Source organism: Puma concolor, chromosome D3 (assembly GCF_028749965.1).
Source record: "Puma concolor isolate L17-30 chromosome D3, mPumCon1.1.hap2, whole genome shotgun sequence".
NCBI lineage: Eukaryota > Metazoa > Chordata > Mammalia > Carnivora > Felidae > Puma > Puma concolor.
In genome coordinates this window covers 44,101,392-44,124,853 of record NC_141678.1, presented here as the reverse complement: position 1 = coordinate 44,124,853, position 23,462 = coordinate 44,101,392, and the positions used below count along the sequence as shown (strand labels likewise).

General features: G+C 33.7%; 1 protein-coding gene across 4 annotated transcripts in view; it reads left to right on the top strand.

The window, feature by feature from the left end:
• ROCK1 (Rho associated coiled-coil containing protein kinase 1) overlaps positions 1-23,462 on the top strand; it is a 161,476-nt gene that overhangs the window by 30,175 nt on the left and 107,839 nt on the right. For all 4 annotated transcript variants that reach the window (XM_086682578.1, XM_086682577.1, XM_086682576.1 and 1 more), the window contains exon 2: positions 7,771-7,852. In XM_086682578.1, the coding sequence (XP_086538704.1) occupies positions 7,771-7,852 (82 nt within the window). The remainder of the gene's footprint in view (positions 1-7,770; positions 7,853-23,462) is intronic.

Genomic DNA, 23,462 nt, shown 5'->3' with positions numbered 1-23,462 from the left:
TAAGGAAGCAAGAATATACAATGGGGAAAAGACAGTCTTTTCAATAAATGGTGCTGGGAAAACTGGACTGTTTTCTTACACTATCAAAAATATACTTAAAATGGATTAAAGACTAAAATGTGAGACTTGAAACCATAAAACTTCTGAAAGACAATACAGCCAGTAATGTCTTACACATTGGTCTTAGCATATTTATGGATGTCTCCTCAGGCAAGGGAAATAAAAGTAAAAATAAACTATTGGGGCTACACCAAAATAAAAAAGGAAAAGAAACCATCAACAAAACAAAAAGGCAAGCTAGTGAATGGAAGACGATATTTGTAAATGATATATCCAATAATGGGGTAATATCCAAAATATATAAAGAACATAAAAAAATCTGATTTAAAAAGGGGCAGAGGATGTAAATAGGTATTTTTCCAAAGAAGACATGCAGATGGCCAGCAGTCGCTAATCATCAGGGAAGTGTAATCAAAACCACAATGAAATACCACGTCACACTGGTCAGAATAGCCAGTATCAAATAAACAAGAAAAAGTAAGTGTTGACAAGGATGTGGAGAAAAGAGAACCCTTGTGCACCGTTGGTGGGAATGTAAATTGGTACAGCCACTGTGGAAAGCAGTATGGAAATTCCTCAAAAAATTAAAAATACATATACCATATGATCCAGCAATTCTCCTGTTGGGTATTTACTAAAGAAAAGGAAAACACTAATTTTTTTAAAATTTTTTCTTTTATTTTTGAGAGAGACAGAGCATGAGCATGAGCAGGGGAGGGGCAGAGAGAGAGGCAGACACAGAATCTGAAGCAGGCTCCAGGCTCTGAGCTGTTAGCACAGAGCCCGACACAAACCCACGAACCACCTGATCATGACCTGAGCTGAAGTCAGACTCTCAACTGAGCCACCAGGTGCCCCTGAAAACACTAATTTGAAGAGATAAATGTACTCCTATGTTCACGGAATCCTTTTTTTGCAGTAGCCATGATATGGTAGCATCTCAAGTTTCCATTGGTAGATAAATAGATAAAGAAGATGTCACACACACACACACACACACACACACACTGGTGTATTACTCAACCATTAAAAAGAATGAGATCTTGCCATTTGTGACAACATGGATGGACTTAGAAGGTACTATGCTAAGCAAAATAAGTCAAAGACAAACACTGTAATTTCACTTATGTGGAATCTGAAAAAGTGAATGAAAAAACAGACTCAAATACAGAGAACAAGCTAGTGGATTAAGAGGTACAGATTTCTAGTTATAAAGCAAGTCAGAGAGATAAAAATTACAGCATAGGGAATTAAGAAAAAAGTTTGACATCATTTTTTTTTTTTTTTGAGAGAGAGCGTGAGCAGGGGAGGGTAAGAGAGAGAAGGAGAGAGAGTGAAGGAGAGAGAATCCCAAGCAGGCTCTGTCCTGTCAGCACAGAGCCCAACATGAGGCTAGAACCCACAAACCATGAGATCATGACCTGAGCAGAAACCAAGAGTCTGACGCTCAACCGACTGAGCCACCCAGACTCCAATCAATCTTTTAATACCAAGGGTTAGCCTGTTTTAGAAGTAGTTTGGTTTTCAGAGAACCTGGTTTTACTGCCAGCGTTTTAATGTGTTTTTGGTAGTTTCTAAAAAAATGTCTAGGTCTAGACTGGTAACCAGTTAGATTTTAAACTTTTACTTAAAAGTGAATGTTTTTTATATATAGTATATCTTCTTTCCTACTGCCATTATATTCTCATTTTTTAAAAATATTTATTTATTTTGAGAAAGAGAGAGCAAGCATGTGAACCGGGAAGGGGCAGAGAGGGGAGAGAGGGAATCCCAAGCAGGTTCCTCACTCATTGTGGAGCCTGATGCAGGGCTCAGTGTCAGGCACCATGAGATCCATGACCTGAGCCAAAAATCAAGAATTGGAGGTTTAACCGACTGAGCCACCCAGGGGCCCCTATATTCTCATATCTTAAATATATTATTACTGATGGATTTAATCTTAAATGATATTATGCATAGGATTCTTATTTTTGTAGAGAACAAAAATTTGTAAAAATGTTTAGTTGAATAATTTTCTCCTGCTTCTTTTGCTTAAGTTTTGTTATACGATCTTTTGCTCATAATAACAGTGCATCTTAGGAAATGTGAAATGTTCATTCTTTGGATATTCTTTTAAAATGTTATATTTGTAATTAATTATACTTGCCTTTATGTGTTTATGTGAAAGTACTTCCCCAATGTGACTAGCTTCTTTGAAAATACACTGCTGTATCATTGTTAAGCTATGAGTAGCAAAGAATTTAATTATTGTAATTCTTTGACATTGATTCCTCTTTTATGTATCCTCTCTTCTTCAGATCTTAAATTGATGATTAAACTATATATGATGGGCATGTTGTGAAAGCAGAGGGTAGCTTTTCTTCATGCCTAAATAATAAAGTGAAGGAGCAGTAGGACTACATGTTTTGGCTGTTATGTCTTGTAAATTGTTTTTGTACTTGGGGGAATGTTAATTTCTGTTAAGGTCTTGAGTTCTGATACTAGAATATGGACTGTAGGAAGTGGGGAAGTCTTACTTGTTATTTACAGAACTTTAGAGTGTTGAATAAAAGTCAGAATTCCTTGCCCCGATTTATGGCTGGAGATAGACATTCATTCCTTGTGTAATTTATCTATTGCTTTAAAGTGGAAGCCTGCATACCTCTCCTCCACCACAGTGTCTTGATTCCCCTTAGCCTCTGTTTTGTATATGCTTTAGATTATGCTAGAATACCTTCTTATTCATTTTATTTTTCTGATAAAAGGCATATAAATTTTGCTTATGGACAATCCTGAAAAGCCATATACCATCTCAAATTACTATAAAATTAAAAGTGTAGGGTTTAGGTCCAAACACCTACTCACCATATAATTAGTGGAGACAGCTGATTTTCCATAAACAAAAGTATGATCAAATTCTGTGGCCAAGCAAAAGTGAGATATCCAATGTTAAAAAAAAAAAAAAAAAAAAAAAGGCAGGATTACGATGTTGGAGAAGGGTTTATAGCACAGCGACCTAAGATTTACTCTTAGGGTTTTATGACCACATGACTGAAATGTCTGTTTTTCTCTTTATGTCACTTCTAGCAGTAGTGAGACTAATATGTAGAACTTTCAAATGTCAGGGAAATAAAGCAAAGAGAGGGAAGTAGGACTCTTAACGGACACTTTACATACTTATTTAATTCTCACAAATCCATTATGAGTTGTAGGTAGTTACTATTCTCATTTTACAGAGGAGAAAACAGGCTCAGAAAGTTTATGTGACTTGTCCTCCCAACGGTAGCATGCAAATATACTGTTTTTTTTTCTTCAAAATGCTTTTGATTTATTTGAATTCTTTTGACCCATCTGGAATTCATTTTATTATGAAGCATGACTCAAAAATCCTTCATCTGCATAGTTCTGTTCAGTTATACAAACGTTTACCAAAGAGTGACACTTTTGTCAGCCCCATCTTTCCCCTGTCCTGACTATTAAATGGGCAGTTCTCTTGCCCTTTCAGTGCAAGAAGTCCTATAGCTCATGCATTAGTTAATTGTATTTCAGTGCAGTGACATTTATTGAACCCCTGCTGTTAAGTATTTCAGCGAGGATGCTTTAAGTTATAAGAAATAGAAAATCCGATGCACGCTGAGTCAGACAATTCATTCTCAGGTATGTGTAGACTGGCTCCAGAGTAGGTTAATTCAGTGATTCAACAAACATCATCAGGGACCCAGGTTCCTTCCATTCTTTGGCTCTATCATTATCATTGTGTTTGGCTTTGTCCTCTGCCAACTTCCCTTGAGGCTGCAAGATGGCTGCTGTTATTTGAGGTGTCACGTACAGACATGATATTTTCTCATGAAAGGAAGATATTTCTTTTTAAAAAATTTTTTTAATGTTTATTTTTGAGAGACAGTGGGACAGAGCACAAATGGGGGAGGAGGGGCAGAGAGAGAGGGAGACACAGAATCCAAAACAGGTTCCAGGCTCTGAGCTGTCAGCACATTCGAGCAGGGCTCAAACTTACGACCTGAGCTTAAGTTGGACACTTCACAGACTGAGCCACCCAGGCACCCCTAGATATTTCTTACATGTATCACTTTCAAGAGAGAAGAAATTTCCCCCAGAATCCTTCTGAAGACTTTCCCTCATGTTTCATGTGCCAGCTTATTACCATCTTCCTGTATTTAAAGTGAACATTGGCAAGAGTAATGGGCCACCATTTTGGTTTAGATTACACTAATCAGAACCATCCTCCTGATGCTGAGGAAGATCTCCCTACTTCTGGGAGCTCATAGTCTTGTGGAGGAAGTTGGGTGGCTTGAACAAAATTGAAGTTAAATTAGGAAGGTAGAAGGGGGAAATAATTGTTGAGGTAGGAGAACCAATAGTCTTACTATCTACTGTGTTATCAGTAAAATGTGATGCTCAGTTCTGGGGCTTAGCTTACTCAAAGCACTTGAAATCTAGCTTGAAGATTGAAGTAAAAAATAAGACAAGGGGAACTGTCAGTTTTTATAGGTAGTTTAGTGAAGGTCATGCAGAAGAAAGAGTAGGAGAAAGAGTAGTAGAGAAAACAAGTTTGAATCCTAGCCAGACACCTTTCTAGTTATAATTAGAAGAATGATTTGTGGTTTTCTGTTAATTTTTTAACAATACAGCTTGAGTTTAAATATACATATTCTCAATTCCTAATTTCATTTTTGAGATATTCAGGATTTTTTCAATCATATTTTTATCATGGTCATGTTATATTTATAACTAGTAAACTAGGAGTTAACATTTTGATTCTGATACAGGTTGCTAGCTAGTATTGGACAAGTCAGTATTTCTGATTGCTATTTGTCCTGGCTATAAGATGAAGTGGTTCAACAAGGCAAGTTTTGAGATTTTTTTGTGCCTAACATTTAGTAAAAAAACAAAAAAAAACCCTCAAAAACAACAACAACAACAACAACAAAAAACTTATATGGAGTAAGATTGGAAGCAGTTGCTTTAATATATTTACCAAAGAGAGCATATGAGTAAAATTTAATGTACATTTCCCACATTTTTTAATGTTTCATGTGGTAGTAAAAAACAATTTAAGCTATTATAATTTAGTTCTGAATCTTTTAAAATTGGCAAGTATCTTTGGAAGTAGATGTTTACTATAAACTTAAAATAATAGTTATTATAAAATATGTTGAGATTATTGCTTTATATGTACAGGCATTTTCCAGACAACTTTAAGGTACTAAAATATTGCCTAAAATTTTTATTGTGTAGTCAGGAGTACTTGGACTACTCTATAGATTAATTTTGGGGAGTAACCCGATGCACTGACATTTAGTATCTAATCTGAGAAAAGTATTTCTTGAATAATGTAATACCTTTGCTGTTGAGCATAAAAATCACTGGCTTAAATGTACATTTTATGCCTACTTGTTCAGGTCATTCTGCAAGGTGCTGTGGGAGAAAACAAGATATTAACTGTGGTTTCTGCCTTAACTTAAAAGTCTTTTTTTTGAATTCATGTTTGTCTTTTCCTAGAAAATAGTGAATTCACATACTTACTGGTTTGGCTTTTCAGTTTAGATTAGACCAAGCATCAGCTGGTCTTTCTAAAAATCATGTTTCCATATAAAGGTTCTGTTTTTTTGTTTTGTTTTTTTTTTCTGTAAAAAGAATTACCAGAAATATTCAAATTGCTTAGAAGAGTCTAGGATATGTATTTTTTTTTTTTGACACCCATAGTTTTCTTTTCTTTTTTTTTTTAATTTAAACCCAAGTTAGTTAACATATAGTGTAATAATCGTTTCAGGAGTAAAATTAGTGATTCATCACTTACATATAACACCCAGTGCTCATCCCAACAAGTACCCTTCTTAATGCTCATACTCATTTAGCCCATCCCCCCACTCACCTCCCCTCCAGCAACACTCAATTTGTTATGTGTATTTAAGAGTTTCTTATGGTTTGCTTGGTTTTTTTTTTTTCCCCAATCTTCTTTTTCCTTCCCTTCCCCTGTGTTCATCTGTTTTGTTTCTTAAATACCACATATGAGTGAAATCATATTTGTCTTTCTCTGATGCCGCTTATCATAATACTTTCTAGCTCTATCCATGTTTTTGCAAATGGCAAGATTTCATTCTTTTTGATCATCGAGTAATACTCCATTATACACACACACACACACACACACACACATCTTTTTAATTCATCAGTCAATGGACATTTGGGCTCTTTCCATAATTTGTCTATTGTTGATGGCACTGCTATAAACAGTTTATTTGAAGATACAGGGCATATGCCCTCTCAAATCAGCATTTTTGTATTCTTGGGATAAATACATAGTAGTGCAATTGCTGGGTCATAGGGTAGGTCTGTTTTTAATTTTTTGAGGAACCTGTTCTCCAGAGTGGCTGCATCGGTTTGCATTCCCACCAGCAGTGCAAAAGTGTTCCCCTTTCACCACATTCTCACCAACATCTGTTGTTTCCTGAGTTGTTAATTTTAGCCATTCTGAGAGGTGTGAGGTGGTATCTCATTGTCATTTTGATTTGTATTTCCCTGATGCTGAGTGATGTTGAGCATCTTTTTAAGTGTCTGTTAGCCATTAGGAGGAAATGTATCTTGAAGATAGATGGATTTGCATTAGTGGAGGAGCTTTTTCTTCAGATCTGCACAAACCTGTATATTTTGAAAAGCTAGTATCAAATGGATTGGTCTTTTTAAGCAATCAACAGCATTGGTATTATTACCTATTTTTTCCATGTTCAGTTTCCAACTTATGCAATGATATATTTTAAAGTGTGTGTAAATTTGACTCTGCTTTCTGGTTTCTTAAGGAAATATTTTAAGTACTTGTGTTCTAAAATAGCTGAGTGATCACACCTGTGGCTTAACACAAAGTATAAAGTCTGCATATCCTCTGGCTTTAATTTTTCCTTCAACCTTTTATGAACATGACTGTACAGGGTCTGCAGAAGGTGTGTCTTCCCTTGTTGCTTTTGTTTTTATTCTTGGGCTCCGCTAAATTTCCCCAGCTAAATAAAATGAAGATTACCTGGGATTATCTGAATATTCCTCCTGCTCCTGCCACAAGATGGATATAACCCGAATAGATGTGTTCCCACTTGAGCATTGATTGGTACACCTTCACACTGCTCTGCACTTGCTGAGATAATATTTAAAAATCCACCTAAAAGTAAAAGCCTTTGTCCTTTATTAATGGTTGTCCTATAAAGTGCTTCACAGAAAGAGAACTCTTACGAAAATGCAATATATTTTTATAATTAAAAATTTATCTAAATGCAGAATTTATTTTATACCAAACAGTCACTGTTTAGTTACTATCTTGTCAAATATTTATAGTCACAAATGTACACCATTTGTTTTTGATGAGTATCTCAAATAAAGATAAATGTAGGAAGGGGGAGTGAAAGTACAATTTCATGGGAAATGGAATTTCAATTTCAAAGGGAAAGGGCATGAGTTGAAGTTTTATGTAGTGAGTTTATAGTGATTTTGCTGCTTCTCAGACTGGGGGAGTTAGAAGGTAAAAAATCTATATGTGAAATAAATAAAAACAATTTTTTTCTTCTTCCCAGCGCCCATGTAATCTTGTAAAAGGTGTTGAATGCAAGATGTATGAGAGAGGACAAACAAAATGTTTGTGTTTGTGTTATTCTTTACTCATAAAAAAGGAAAGTGTTCATAGTATGATCCCAAAACTAACTGTTTGTTTGTTTATTTGTTTAGGATGGATTGGATGCTTTGGTATATGATTTGGATTTTCCTGCCTTAAGAAAAAACAAAAATATTGACAACTTTTTAAGCAGATGTAAGTAATTTTTTGTGGAGGTTAATGACAGACTCTATATAATGAAATATTAGATAATTCAGGCCAATATTTTTTTTTCTTCTGTGTACTCTTTGGTTATTTCATCAGTAATTCCTACATAAAATAATAGGAAATAAGAAAGAAATTTTATTAGTTTATTAATATGAATGCCTAACAGCAGAATATAATATTTTATAAAATATTTTGCAGAAAAGGGAACGAAAAGTAAATGGCTAAAATAAGTAAGTTAAAATAATCATATACATACATGCATATTGAATTTCAATAGTGTTACATTTATTCTTTATTTTTCTTTTGTAAATTATTAGCTGTTTCAATACCTGCAGGTAAGAACAGATTGCATATGAAAAGCTCTCCTACCAATGAGATAATGAGAATTTTCTCCATGGAAGGTGGCTTATATATTAGGTTTTACAGATTTTTTTTTCTAAAAACTTTTTTTGGATTATGATACTAGATTTAATCAATTAAAACTTGATTAAAGAATTTATTAAGATAATTTTAAACTTTAATCTTAAAAAATGACAATAAGATTTGGATATATAATATTCCCACTCCATTTCTTTATTTCTTTTCTGTACATAGTGATACATTTGGGGTAGGCTGGTTTTAAAATATGTTAAAATTCAATTTTAGTTATATATGTTTTGTTAGAAAATTTTATTTTTCTAAGTAGTAAAATCTTTTTACTTCGTTCTATTTCTATATCGTTTTTACACTTTGAAATCTTGCCTCAGAATTTTAATTTTTTTAAATCAGTTAATCAATTTAATTTTTTTAAGTTTCTTTTTTATAAAAATATTCAGTCTGATTTAATTTTGTAATTGGTGCCAGAGTCTGAATTGGGAACTTTTTAAGTATAAGTTTTCTTAATTTCTCACATCTTACTGAAGTTACAGGACCATTTTATTACTGTTACATTTGCTTATCAACCTAATGTACTCAAAAATAGAGCAAAAAAACTAAAAAAGTGGAGAATCTTGACCATTTCTTATTTGATGGGAGACATAGAATAAATGCTTATTAGTACAAGGGGGTGGTGCTGTATGATTTTGTAAAATAGGCTAGCAAAGATTGGAACGCATGCTTTCTTAAGCTATTACTCATTTTACTATACAATATTATTACTTTCATAATAGTAAATATGCCTTTATATTACATATTTTTATAAATAGAAATATCATAAGCCACAGTAGAAATAAGTAAAATAAAGTGAAAGTATAAAGCCTAAAGTAAATTTTTAACTGATAAACTTAAATAGTTTAGTTTTTAAATTGGAGAAAAGTACAGAGTAACATAACAAAATTTTAGCAAATTGGATCTAGCATTATGTAAAAATTGTGATAAAGAAGGGTGTATACCAGGATTACACTGTAAAATTTAAGGTTCAAAAATCAATTAGTGTAATTTACCATAGTAATGTATTAAAAAAGAAAATCCATAATATCATTCAGGAAATGCAGAAAATGCATTTGATAAAACTAGGTATCCATTCATGATTTAAAAATATCTCTCTGAAAACTAAGGAAACTTCCTTACCCTGATAAAAAGAATCCACAAAAAAAACCTACAGTTAGATTGTATTTAGCTGTGTATGACCAAATGCTTTCCTCGTAAGATCATGAAGAGGCAAGTCTGTCTGCTCTTACCACTTTCATTCAACATTGTCCTGGAAGTTCTAGACAGTACAGTAAGGTAAAATAAAAAAAAAATCATATAGATTAAAAAGGAAGAAGTAAAAATTCAGACAACATGCTTTTGTATACATAAAAATCTCAAGATTCTACCAAAAAACCTACAAGAACTAATTAAGTTCAACAAAGCTGCAAATTAGAAGATTAATATGCAAAAAGCAATTCTATTTCTTTATATTAGCAATAACCGATTTGAAATTGACATAACAAATATAGCATTGTTTATAATAGAAGCAAAAACATGGCTAATTTAAGGATAAATTTGACAAAATATGTATCAGACTTGTATACTGAAAACTACATATTACTGAGAAATTACAGAAGACCAAAAAAAAAAAAAAAAAGAATGTATATTCAGTGTTCATGGATTGGACAATTCAATAATAATATGTTAAGAGTCCTCATATTAACTGATAAATAGAATCCTTTATTCTCAGAACCCGAGAAGCCTTTTTTTTCTCTAAAGTGACCAACAATTCTAAAATTCATATGAAAATGTGAAGGATCTGGAATAGCCAAAGCAATTTTGGAAAGTAAGAGCCAGGTTGGAGAACTAATACTACAAGATTTCAAGATCAAGACAGTATATATTAATGAAAGAATAAATACATAAAATAAATAGAACAAAATAGAGACTTCAGAAATACATAACCATCGATTTATTTTCAACAAGGTAATTCAAATGCAAGCCTTACTTCACACCATATATAAAAATTAACTCAAAATTTTTCATAGACTTAGATTTAAAAGCTAAAATAGCACTTCTGGAAGAAAACACAGAAAATATTTGTGACTGGTTAGGCAATAATTTTTTAGATGGGACACAAATAGCACAGACTACTTTTAAAAGAAGTTAGATGAGACTTCATCAAAATTCAAACTTTTTCTCTTCAGAAGACATTGCTAGGAAAATGAAAATAAGAGCCATAGACTAGGAGAAAATAGTTGCAAAACCTGTGAAAAGGGAAAGAATGGTCTTTCAACAAATGGTGCTCAGTCAACTGGTTATCTATAGTTAAAAGAATGAAGTTGGACTGTTAACTCACACCATATACAAAAGTCATTCAGAATGTAAGAACCAAACTATGAAACTCTCTATAAAGGAAAACATTGGCATAAATCTTCATGGTCTTGGATTAGTCAGTTTCTTAGATATAATACCTAAAGTTTAAGCAACTAAAGAAACAATAAAAAGACAACCCAATTTAAAAATGGGCAAGTCAATTGAATAGACATTTCTCCAGAGAAGACATACAGTTGGCCAGTATGCAACATTGTTTAGTCATTGGGCAGTTCCAAATTACGGCCACGGTGAGATACCATAACACATCTATAAGAATAACTAAAATTTTAAAGCTGACAATATCAAGAATATATGAAAATGTGGAGCAGTTGAACTCTGGCATGTTGCTGGGTGGTTTGTAAAATGGTAAGGCGCTCTGGAAAACAGTTGGCATTTTTCTTATAAAATTATACATGCATTTACCTTATGACCCAGGAATCCCACTTCTGGGTATTTATCCAAGAGAAATGAAACCAAATGTACACACAGAGACCTCTATGAGAATGTTTAAGGTGGCTTTATTCAAAATTGCTGTAAACTGGAAGCTGCTCAAATGCCCATCAGTTGGTAAATGGGTAAACAAATTGTGGTATATCCATATAATGGAATACTCAGTAGTAAACAGGAGTAAATTAAAGTAAATTAAATTAAGTAAATTCTGATATGTGCAACAACGTCAGTAAATCTCAAGAACATTGTAGTAAGTGGAAAAGGCCAGGCACAAAAGGGTACACTGTATCATTCTGTCTGTATGACATAACATCCCCCTTTAATTCAAGTTGTATTTCACACAGAGTAATAGATCTTCAGGGGATGATCATATTTTACATTATGCAATTATATGGATATTTATAGCTTTTGTTATTGAGTACATCAAAATTTTTTTACTAAAGGTGAATGTTTAAATTGGTTTTTGTTGACAGTTATATATAGTGATCTAAAAATATACCTGGAATATGGGATAAAATCATTCTCTTCAGTAATTCAGCTAAAGTCTTACTAGAGTGTAACAACTTTAAAGTATAGCAGTTTGAAATATTTTAAACTTCAGGCCTAATTATATTACAAGCTGTTAATTTTCATCCCTTTGTATTGAAGAATGTTTACAGACTAAAAGGGAAACAGTCTGACCATTTAACTGAATAATTAGTTAAATATAAAGATTTGCTTTTCTGGACTCTGGTGTATGATACCTGAATGAAAAGGACTACAAAGAAAATGTTTATCATCCTCACATAACTAATAAATATTTTAAGGTGAATTTTAAGTTAGGGTTAGAGATCCAAATAAAATGGTGGGAGTTAGTCACATTTTAGAAGAAACATGTTTAGGGGAGTGCATTGGGAGGAGGAGAAAGAGAAAATTTGGGAACAGTGATTATGACTATATATTTGTAAACCATTATGAATGCCACTGAGACTTGGGGTATAAGATTGTTAATTATGTTAGTAGAAAAGCAAACTTATTAAACAAATCTAACAGTCTAAAAAAAGATAATAGAGGAGGGAAGAGCAGTGTGTGAGAAATTCCATGAACCTGAGAGTAAAAATATGATAGAGAGCATTTGTTTGGATAAAAACAAACAAAAAAACCCTAGAAATGATACTTAATGGTAACATACTATAGCTTTTCTATTCAGTTCATTTTAGACCAGTGTTTCTAGTCTAAAGTGGCACTGTTGACATTTTGGGTCAGATAACACTGTTGGCAGGAGGGGCTGTCCTTTGCATTGTATGATGTTTACCAGTCAGTATCCCTGGCCTCTACCTTCTAGATGCCAATTGCATGCTCTTTTCCTTCCCTCAGTTGTGACTGCAAATTGCTTAAGTCAAATCTCACTCCCAGCCTTTCATACAGTTTGCTATATAACCTTTCAAGTTACATTTAAAAAAAAAAATTTTTAATGTTTATTTTTTGAGAGAGAAAGAGGCAGAGAACAAGCAGGGGATGGGCAGAGAGAGAGGGAGACACAGAATCTGAAGTAGGCTCCAGGCTCTGAGCTGTCAGCACAGAGCCTGCACCGGGCTCAAACTCACAAACTGTGAGATCATGACCTGAGCCAAAGTTGGAGGCTTAACCAACTGAGACACCCAGGCACCCCCAAGTTACATTCTTATCTGTACTGCTACTCCTTGTTTCCTTACACCTCCACCATACAGCTTACATTTACTTTTTAGAAGATACTTTGATATCATCTCCACAGTACTTTTCAGTGTTGCCCTCCTCCTTCTAAAATTCCTTCTAACCCCATCCAACTTAAGAGTCATCCTTTAAATTTCAAATTAGGCTTCACTTTAGTTTCCTAGCCCCTTGTGCTAGGTCAGATATACTGCTGCTAGGCATGTGCTTTCATGGCATCTTGTGCACTTATCACAGTTAGGTTATATTTATTTTTGTGATTATTTGATTAGTATCCATTCCTCTTCTCCTTCCCTCATCAGTAGATTGAAAGTGTCATGAAATCCATGGCATTTGTATTTGTATAGCAAAACCTGACTGAATGTTAGTTACTCATTAAATATTTGTTAATGTATTAGAGCTTAAATGCTGGCTTGTTAGAGATGATCTAGAAAGTATCCTTTTGTTAGTAGAGTTTGGATATGATCATTGTCTTTTTAAATTGTTATTTATTACCACATATTTCAAATGAATTGATGATAATACAATACATGTCTACATGTCCATGATCATGAATAAGTTAGTAGTTAATTCTTTGCCCTATTTGCTTTTGATCTTTTGTTCAAAATAAGATGTTAAGTTACACCCTAAGCTTTGGGCCTCATGTCTTCCTCTTCCAGATGTGAACACTAGCCTAGAATTGATATATGTATTTAGTCCTTGTTAAACTTTCTCAGAATAGTGATTTCTAAAAAGAAAGCCACCCACATAAAATCATCAAATCAAAAGCAAGCATACAGAAAGATCAACAAACAAGCCACATATGACAAGAACAAAATAATTTTGGTTGAGATGTAGAAAATAAATTTCTTTCAGAAGTTTCTGTTATTTTAAGGTGTAAATCATTGTATGTATCATTATATTAGATCATTATATCAAAGGATAATTTACATTTATCATTGTAAAAGGTTTGTATCTTAAGTTTTTATTTTTATAAGTAATTATATTTCGTAACCAATCATACAATATTTTAATGTTTCATAAAATGGAGTTTAACTTCTGTTTTCTCTTTTCCTTCCAAAAATGAGGTTAAACATCAAATTAGGTATTTGTTTATATGCAAACAAGCATAAATGATCATTAGAAAGTTTGTTCCTCCTTCCCCTGTCTTGAAGTTTTAATATGTCTTTACTCTGGCATGTTTTAAAACATAAAATGTTTTTTTTCCATGCTTTTAAGATTTGTAAAATCATGAAACCTTTCTGCTTCTTAAATGATTATTATGGTAACCGAATGTTACTGTTGCCTTTAAATTAGCTATTCATTGTCTGGTGATCAAAATCAGTAAGCAGTTATCTTGTATTAAAAAACATGAAGGAGAAATAAATTATTTTCAGTTCAGCATATTATGCTGATATTGTCAGTGAATCCATTGTTCATCTAAAGAAGTAAAAACAACTTGACTGTTTGCCTTAGCTGCTTGTAGAATTACACAAAAGGTACATATTGCTCAATAGAAAAAGGAAAACTTTTTCTCTTATATATTTATCTTATAATAATAATTAAAACAAAGCATCACACATTTTTATGACTTGTAGAAAACCCCTTATTTTAATGTTGGTGGTTAGTTTCTCCTAAGAGTATCTCATTATATTTGTAAAATCATGTACTATAATATTGAAGATGAGTATTACATTATCTATAGTAAAATTAAAGACCGTTTTATCTACTTTGAATACAAAGTTTGATGTAGTTAGAGATGTATACTTTTTGGGGAATTCTAAGGAGCAACAATGATAAAAACAATTTATGTACTACCTATATATGCTATTCTACATTTAAGAAGGATAAATGTGAGAAGAAGAAGATATAAATACATAATATTGATCATGTGTTGTGATTAGCATACAATTCCATTTTCAGGTTCTTCTGATAAAAATGTAAAACTACCATTTGGTAGTGGCATTTAAAAACTCCACTGCTAAGTATGAAGGTATAAAAATGAGCATGCATTAATGTGGGACATATTTCAGCCAGAAGGCATTGAAATGTACTAAGATTTTGACAAGTTTGATTGTGTGTGTGTGTGTGTGTGTGTGTGTGTGTGTGTGTGTGTGTCTGTGTATTAGGTCTATAAATGGCTTACATATTTTGGTAACTCTAGCACGTGAATGGTGAATGTATCTCTGTTTTGGGGAGATGGGAACAGGATTGTAGTCCTAATATATTGGGATTAATTCTTCAACTGTATACTGAAATATAAGAAAAATAGTAATTTTTGAAGGAAATGAACCAAAAGAGAGTCCAGAAGCATACTTTTTAATTATATGAAAATTTGAAGTAAACTTAACATGACACTTAGTGTCATTGGGAAAAAGGTAGATTGTTCAGTAATTTATATTCGATATCCATATGAAGAGAAAATGAATTTCAGTCTCAAATGTAAAGACATAAGGTACTAGATGAATTTAAATGTATTATATTTATAGTCTTCAAGTAGGGAATGTCTTTTTTTTGGGGGGGGGAATGTCTTTTTTTAAAAGCAAGATTTGAGGACTAGCAACTGTAAAGGAAACATTGACAGATTTTTGCCTTATCAAAACTATGTAAGGAAAGAAATATTTAAAGAACACTAATAAACTGAAAGAATTATAATGTATTTAATAGAATTATATTTCTAATATAGGAAGAGATCCTTCTAATCAATAAGAAAAAAATTTTTTTAAATGGACACAGTAACTGAATATGTAGTATAAAGGAGAAAATCTGTAAATGACAACTGAGTAGTTAACAGTTGAACAAATCCATTAATATTTCAACAAATATGGGTTAAAATAAGAAATAGGCTCCCCTACACCCCACATCTGAATGAGAAAAATAAGAAAGAATAATACCTAGGATTGGTGACTGTTAAGTGAGAGTGAAAATTGGTGCAGTCATTTTGAAGGGCAGTTGGACAGTGTATTTTAAAACTAATAATGTTCACGAGCATAACCTAATCTTTTACTTAAATATATCCTGCAAAAACATCTCTATAAGTGTACAGGAATGTTCATCATAGCAAATCTGTGTTGTTGTTAGGTCAAAAAGTTAGAACACAAACATAAATCAATGGGTGAAATCTTTCAGCTATCCACAGTGTGATACTTTCCATGAAAAGTAAGTTGCAAAATACTTTCTATGTCAATAAATATAGATAATACATTTTTAAAAATGAATATGTGTATTCCATTTAATGAATCTATCTTAATTAAAAAAAACTGTTTCTGTAATGGTGGACGCTTAGGGTCCTTCCGGTTTTTCACTATTATAAATAAGGCTGTGATGAAAGTTCTTGTACATACAGTTTGATGTGTACTTGCTGCTCCTTTCTTTGGAGTGAGTCCAGGAATTGCTGAGTCAAAAGTTATATCCAGTTTGCATTTTGATACTTAGTGCCAAATGCAGTTTTATACCAGAAGGTGGTATAAAAGTTGGAATTTTAAAAATAGCCATAAAATTGAATAAACTATGCAGTGTGACCTAGTATATTACAAAAGCTTGTTTGAAGCTATTACAAATAAAATAACACTAAATTAGATTTTTAAAAAAGAAATGTTAAGTATCCTCTTTATTTTTAAAATAAATTATGTTATAATAAACTTATGGAAGAGTTGCAAAAATAGAAATTCCTGTATGTCCTTACCCTAACGTTAGTATCTCCTGTAACCATGGCTCATTGGCAAAAATAACAAATTAAAATTGATGTATTACTGTTAACTGTTAACTAGTTAAATACTTAAATACCAGTTTTTCCACTAAGCTCTTGGTTCCAGAATCCAATCTAGAGTATTACATTGTATTTAGTTTTCATTTCTTCTTAGTCTCCTCTAGTCTGTGATAGTTTCTCAGTCTTTGCTTATTTAAAAAAAATTTTTTTTAATGTTTATTTTTGAGAGAGAGCATGAGTGGTGGAGGGGCAGAGAGAGAGGGAAACAGAATCTGAAGCAGGCTCCAGGCTCTGAGCTGTCAGCACAGACCCCGACCTGGTGCTTGAACTCATGAGCCGCAAGATCATAACCTGAGCCGAAGTTGGATGCTTAACTGGCTGAGCCACCCAGGCACCCCAGTCTTTGCTTATTTTTTTTAATTTTTTTTTTTTTAATTTTTTTTTTTCAACGTTTATTTATTTTTGGGACAGAGAGAGACACAGTATGAACGGGGGAGGGGCAGAAAGAGAGGGAGACACAGAATCAGAAACAGGCTCCAGGCTCTGAGCCATCAGCCCAGAGCCCGACGCGGGGCTCGAACCCACGGACCGCGAGATCGTGACCTGGCTGAAGTCGGACGCTTAACCGACTGTGCCACCCAGGCGCCCCAGTCTTTGCTTATTTTTTATGACCTTTTTTTATGACAGTTTTGAAGATTACTGATCAGGTATTTTGTAGTCAATTTGTGTTTGTCTGATGTTAGACTGGGGTTCTGGTTCTGTGATAGCATCATGATTTATCACTGGTAATGTTAACTTTTATCACTTAGTTTAAAATAGTGTCTGTCAGGCTGGAAAATTACTATTTTCCCTTTCCAAAACCTGTCGTTTGCAATCTGGTTACTTGTTCTGCCCATACTTACGGTCAGGGTGATCAGTAAGCTCCACCTCCAGACTCAAAAGGTTGTATGTAGTCTTTCACACAGAAGTTTTTTATTTTGAAAGTCTAATTTATCAATTATTTCTGTTATGGATTGTGCTTTTGGTGTTGTGCATAAAAATCATTACCAAACCCAAGATTGATTCATTAAATAGCTTTATTGAGATGTAATTTATATTCTGTAAAATTCATTCATTTAAAGTGTACAGTTCATTGTTTTGTGTGTATTTTTAGTTGTGTAGCCATTACTAGTCACTTTTAGAACATTTCATAACCTCATAAACCCCATACACATTAGCAGTCACTCCGCATTTTCCCCTAATTTCCCCAGCCCTAAGCAAGGACTAATCTATTTTATGTCTATTTAGTTTCCTATAGGTAATAAACATTACCTATAGATGGAATTATATGTGGTCTTTTGTGACGTTTTTTGGACTTAGCATGATTTATTCAATGTATTATCTATGTTGTAGCATGTATTCTTTTTAATTGCCAAATAATATTCCATTGAGTAAATATACCGACCACATTTTGTGTATCTGTTTATCTGTTGATGACCATTTGTATTGTTTCTACTTTCTGGCTACCATGAATGATCCTGCTATGACTGTGAACAAGTATTTGTAGACTTGTGTTTTCATTTCTCTGGGGTAGATACCTAGAAGTGGAATTGCTGGGTCATATGGTAATTCTATGAGAAATACAAGATTGATTTTTAAAATATATACTTTTATTATTTTGGAGTAAATATGTGTGACTTTTCTTTTGTTCCTGAGTAGGTAAAAGCTGCATGTAGTTGATTGTCTCCATTTATATCATTAAATGTTTTTAATGTTTCAGTATCATTGAGTATATATGTACATCAGGGACGTATCCATGAATGAAGTGTGGTCTCTATCCTTAAGGAAATGGGAATGTACTATATGTACTATATACTAGAAAAAACATAGCTATATAAGCGATTTCAGTCCAGATTGATAGATGAAATAATCAAGTAGTAGTGGTGTCTCAGAGGAGAGGGAGTTATTCCATCTGCTTGAGAGGATCAGCAATGGCTGAAGAGGAGATACATACAGAATTATTTGATAGTAACTTGGTCAGATAAAGTAGGACAGGTCACTTCAGGCTGATGATCAGTATCTACAAATGTATGGAGATGTGAAGCAGTATGGTAATGTGGGAAATTGCAAGTGACTGGACATTGGTAGAGCATACTGGGGGAAGTAGAAATAAAAGACTGGAGAATCAGACAGTGACAAGGTCTAAAAGCCATTTTATACTGTGTTAAGGAGTTTGGGTTTATCTTCCTTCCCCATCTATTTCTCAAACTGGATTACTCTGTGTATGTGTGCGCTTGTGGGTGTGTACACTGGCAAAACACGGCACATCTTCCTGGAGTTTGAATTTTGTTCAAAGATTTGGGCATAAAATAATTTTTGCATTGAAATGATCAGATTTTTATAGAATTGAATATTACATTGTAGATTTTATAGATAAGTTTTATGTAATTTTAGAGCCTTTTAGAAATGCTTTGTTTGACTACTTCAAAAGTATAAAGGTATACTGGTTTCTTTAGGCAAAGAGTAGCAGTATTTTGGTCAGTGTATTATGCATAGCTTTTATTACCATATTTCATCCTGACATTTTATTTATTTTTTTATGTTTATTTATTTTTGAGAGAGAGAGAGAGAGACACAGCATGAGGGGGAGGGGCAGAGAGAGAGGGAGACACTGAATCCAATGCAGGCTCCAGGCTTGACACTGTCAGCACAGAGCTGGATACAGGGCTTGAACTCATGATCTGCAAGATCATGACCTGGAGCCAAAGTCGGACACTTAACCAATTGAGCCACCCAGGTGCCCCTGTCCTGACATTAAAAAAAAACTTATTTAGCAATTGGGATGTGTCTTACAGTCTGTAGCGGTACATAAAATTATGGTGCAGTTTATAATCTTGGATCCTAGACTAGGCAAATATGTCTTTTTCTCAGTAGAAAGCAATAGTAATTATAGAAAACTTGAAATATGTGAGTAATAAAATACTCTGAAATCACACTGCACTCAGAAGTGACTATAATTTTTGTTTTGGTGTAGTTCCTTCTGGTCTTTTCTGTTTACACATACCGATTATGTATTTGTGTTTATATATTTGCGCAGTTGTTTATTGTTTCTTTGCTCAACATTGTATGTTGACTATTGTTCTATATGATTATTCTTTTAACAACACAATTTTAAATGTCACCTGATACTCCATTATATGTATGTAAAATTATTTAATATTTACATTTTAAAAAACATTGTAAAAATCTTGGTTCCACATTATATCTAATTTCCTTAGGGCAAATTTCTAGTAGAATTCACTGGATATGAAGTGTGGTCTTTTTTTTTTTTTTTTTTTTTTTTTAAGATCCTTAAGAAAAATCATCCATTTGATTGCTAGAAAGTTAGATTGAAGACTGTATAAGATTGAAATCTTTTTGAATTGTTGGAACCCTGAAACTATAAATTATAAAACTTTCTGTCTCTTTTGGCAACTTGTGATTATTTAGAGACGGATTAGCTAGTTAGTGGCCTGTCAAGATTTATGGTGTGTATTTGTGACTCAATTTGCCTATTTCATTTTTTGCTTACTGTGCTGTGGAGCAATATTTCACTTCTCTGAATCTTAGCTTTCTGCCAGCATCACTTGACTCAACACAGTAGACAATCAGATATTGGTAAAAGGGTGTAATGGTTACATAATCCTATTTATTGGTCTTAGAATTAATGTGGGCTTACCAAACTTATAATTTTATATGAAATAAATTCAGTAAAGAACAAAGAAGTTGATATTTATTATAGGAAAAAATAGAACACTGTAAGAAGGATTGGAAGTTTTGAGACTTTTGCAGTTTTAGATAAGGTAACTAGAGTGGTACTCACTAAAAAATGACATTTGAGAAAATCATTGAAGTACTTGAGAGAACTAACCAAGCAGATGTTTGAGGGAAGGGCATGATATACAGAGGAATAGCCAGTGTGAAGGCTTTAAGAGCGGAATATACCTGACATGTTTGAGAAGCAGCAAGGAAGAAGCCATTGTGGCTGGAGAGGATTGAGCAAGTAAGAGAATAGTAGGATAATGTCAGAGAAGTAAGGAAATAGGTAGGCTGGGTCATGTAGAGTCTTGTAAGATCTTTGACTTTTGCTCTGACTGAGATGGCAAGACATTAGAGAGTTTTGAGCAGAGGAGTGACATGCTCTGACTTGTGTTTTTAAGAATATCACCCAGGGTTAAGAATAAACTATGGAGAGGCAAGGAAAGACACAGGGAAATCAGTTAAGAAGCAATTATAGTAATCCGAGGAAGAGATGATAGTGGCTTAGTCCAGCATGTTAGCAAGCAGTATAGAGAGTGAAAAGTTGGAGATAATGTTTCAAAGGTAGAGCTAGCATATTTTTCTGAATGATAGGATGTGGTATGTAAGGAAAAAAAGGAGTCAAGAATGTGCTGTCTAGGCTTTAGCAAAATTGAACTATCAGTGGAAATAGGAAGATCACAAGTAGAGGTTTTGGATCAAACCATCTCTTCAAGTTTCATGCACATTAAATTTGAGAGGTGTGTTACCCAAGTAGATATGTTTTGTAAGCAATTTGAATATATAAATCTGAAGCTTAAGAGAGACATCTGGACTACCAATCAGTAAATCAAAAATTTGTTGACATGTAGATGGCTTTTAAAGCCCCCCAAAGAAATAAATATAGAGAAGAAAACACTATGAAAGACTGGGCCTTGAAATGCTCAGTGTTAAGAACTCTGGGAGAGGAGGAAGAGCCAGCAAAGGCAACTGAGATGTAGCCATTGAGTTTGAAAAAACATCCGTAGTGTTATTGGAAGAATGTGGAAGTCGAGTAAAAAAAGTAAACGAGCAGAGATGGACCAAACTGTCAAAAGCTGCTGTTACGTCAGGATGAGGACTGAGAATTTGTCATTGGATTTAACAACATGTTGGTAGTCTGTGACTTTGACGAGCAGCTTTGATAGAAAGGTAATGGCCATAGCCCACCTAGAGTGGATTTAAGAGCAAATATGAAGAAAGATTTAGAAACTGAGAGGAGAGACAACATTTGAGGGTATTTGCTGTAGTGGAGTTGAATAATGGGACAGTAGCTGGTGAGAGAAATGGGATGAAGAGATTTAAGATGAGAATGAAAGTAGCATGATCTAACCATAGGATCTGGTTAGGAAGGCGGAAACTTAATGATTCAAGAGAAAAAGGGTAGTATTGCTGAAGCAATGTCCCTGAACTAGTGAAAAAGAGTGTGACATCACTGGTGAAGAGATTGGTATAAAATAACAGTATTCTCCTGTAGTAAAGGTGCCCAAATATGAGTGCCCATGCTGACATTTAAATATATAGGTGTGTGTGTGGTGACAAATCTGTGGCAGTTTTCTTGATGGTTTCATTTGCTTCAGAGTGGTAGCCAAAAAGGTCTTAGCTATGAATGAGGATCAATGGGAGAGCTGTGTGAGGTTTGAGAAGAGGGAAGAAAATGTAAAATATGGTCTCTAGCAGAATGGGAGAGTGAACAGACTAGTGAAGTGTGAATGCCAAGCAGAATTAGGGGCCAGCTTTATGTTTGTGATTATGAATTCAAAGTGGGATCAGTCAATATGATTTTATGTATTCATCCAGACTTACTTAACTGCATGGGTACTAACAAGAGTTAGTTGGAGAATTGGATTTAACTAGGATTATGATTTTGACAAACTAAGGACAATGAAGCAGAAGAGAGCCAAGAAGGCATTAAAGATGTATGCAAGTGAGTGATTGTAATAAATGACCATGTAATGTAATTTGGGGAGATAAGAAAGAGAAGCTATTTGTATATAGTGTATGTATATGTGTATGTATATATATACACAGTAAAGGAGAGAAGTTTAAAGGTATTGAGAGACCGGTTATTAGAAGTGTCATCTATGGAAATATTAAAATCTTAGGAATTAAAACCGGTGAATGTTGGAGAGGTCAGTAAACCAGGAACTAAAATTGTCTAGCAATGAGATTGATGACCCAAGAGAGGTAGCTTACATCAGTAATGAGAGGTAGTGAGAGATATAACCTAACATATAACATGAAAATCAAAGCTGGCAGATTTAGGGTGGGAGATGTAGAGATAGCAGTTCTTCTGTTCCATCTTCAGGGCCAGGGGTATAAGACATGTGTGGGGGAGGATAAAGGTCACCACTTGAGAGCTGCAAGGGAAGCAGTGTTCTTAGTGGGGAGCTGGGTTTCTATTAGAGCACTGGTTGGCAGACTATAGCTCACAGGAAAAATCTGGCCCACCACCTGTTTTTGTATGCCCCATGAGGTAAGAATATTTTTTATATTTTTTAAATGATTGATAAAAGTTCAAAAGAAGGAAAATATGACATATACAAATTGTATGAAATTCAGATTTCAGTGCCCATAAAATAAAGTTTTATTGGGACATAGCCACATTCATTCTTTTTTGTATTATCTGTGACTGTTTTTGTGCTACAGTGTCTGAATTGAGTAGTCCAGACAGAATTCCTACAGGGCATTGTTATTGCTTCACATGGTTACTCCGCTAAATCACAGTGATACAGTTAAAGCTGAACAGAGTTTAATGTGTATCACCATACGACAGCATTTTATTTTTTTTTTTACCAGTGCATACCCCATTGTGTCAAAAAAGAGAAAAGTGAACTTTGAATGTTACCATTTTGAGGCACAGCCAAGTGTGGATTATTTTGTGAAGTTAAATGGCAAAGCATTGTTTATTATGCAGTGATACTGTAGCTGTGCTGAAATTATATATATTGACATTACCAGAGTCAGCCCTCATCGTCATATTCCCAAATCACAGGAAAGCAAAAATAGTCAGAAAAAAAAAGAAAATTTGAAATGGAATATCTAATTACAGAATTTTATTCACATAAATAAAAAGGAATGAGGCTGTGACCTTACATTAGTCTATGAGTGGCTTGTTAGCCAAACAGGGAAAGCTGTTCACCAATGGTGAGTGTTTGCAGCAGCAAAAAAAATAAAAAATAAAAATATTGTATAGAGAGAAAAATTTCC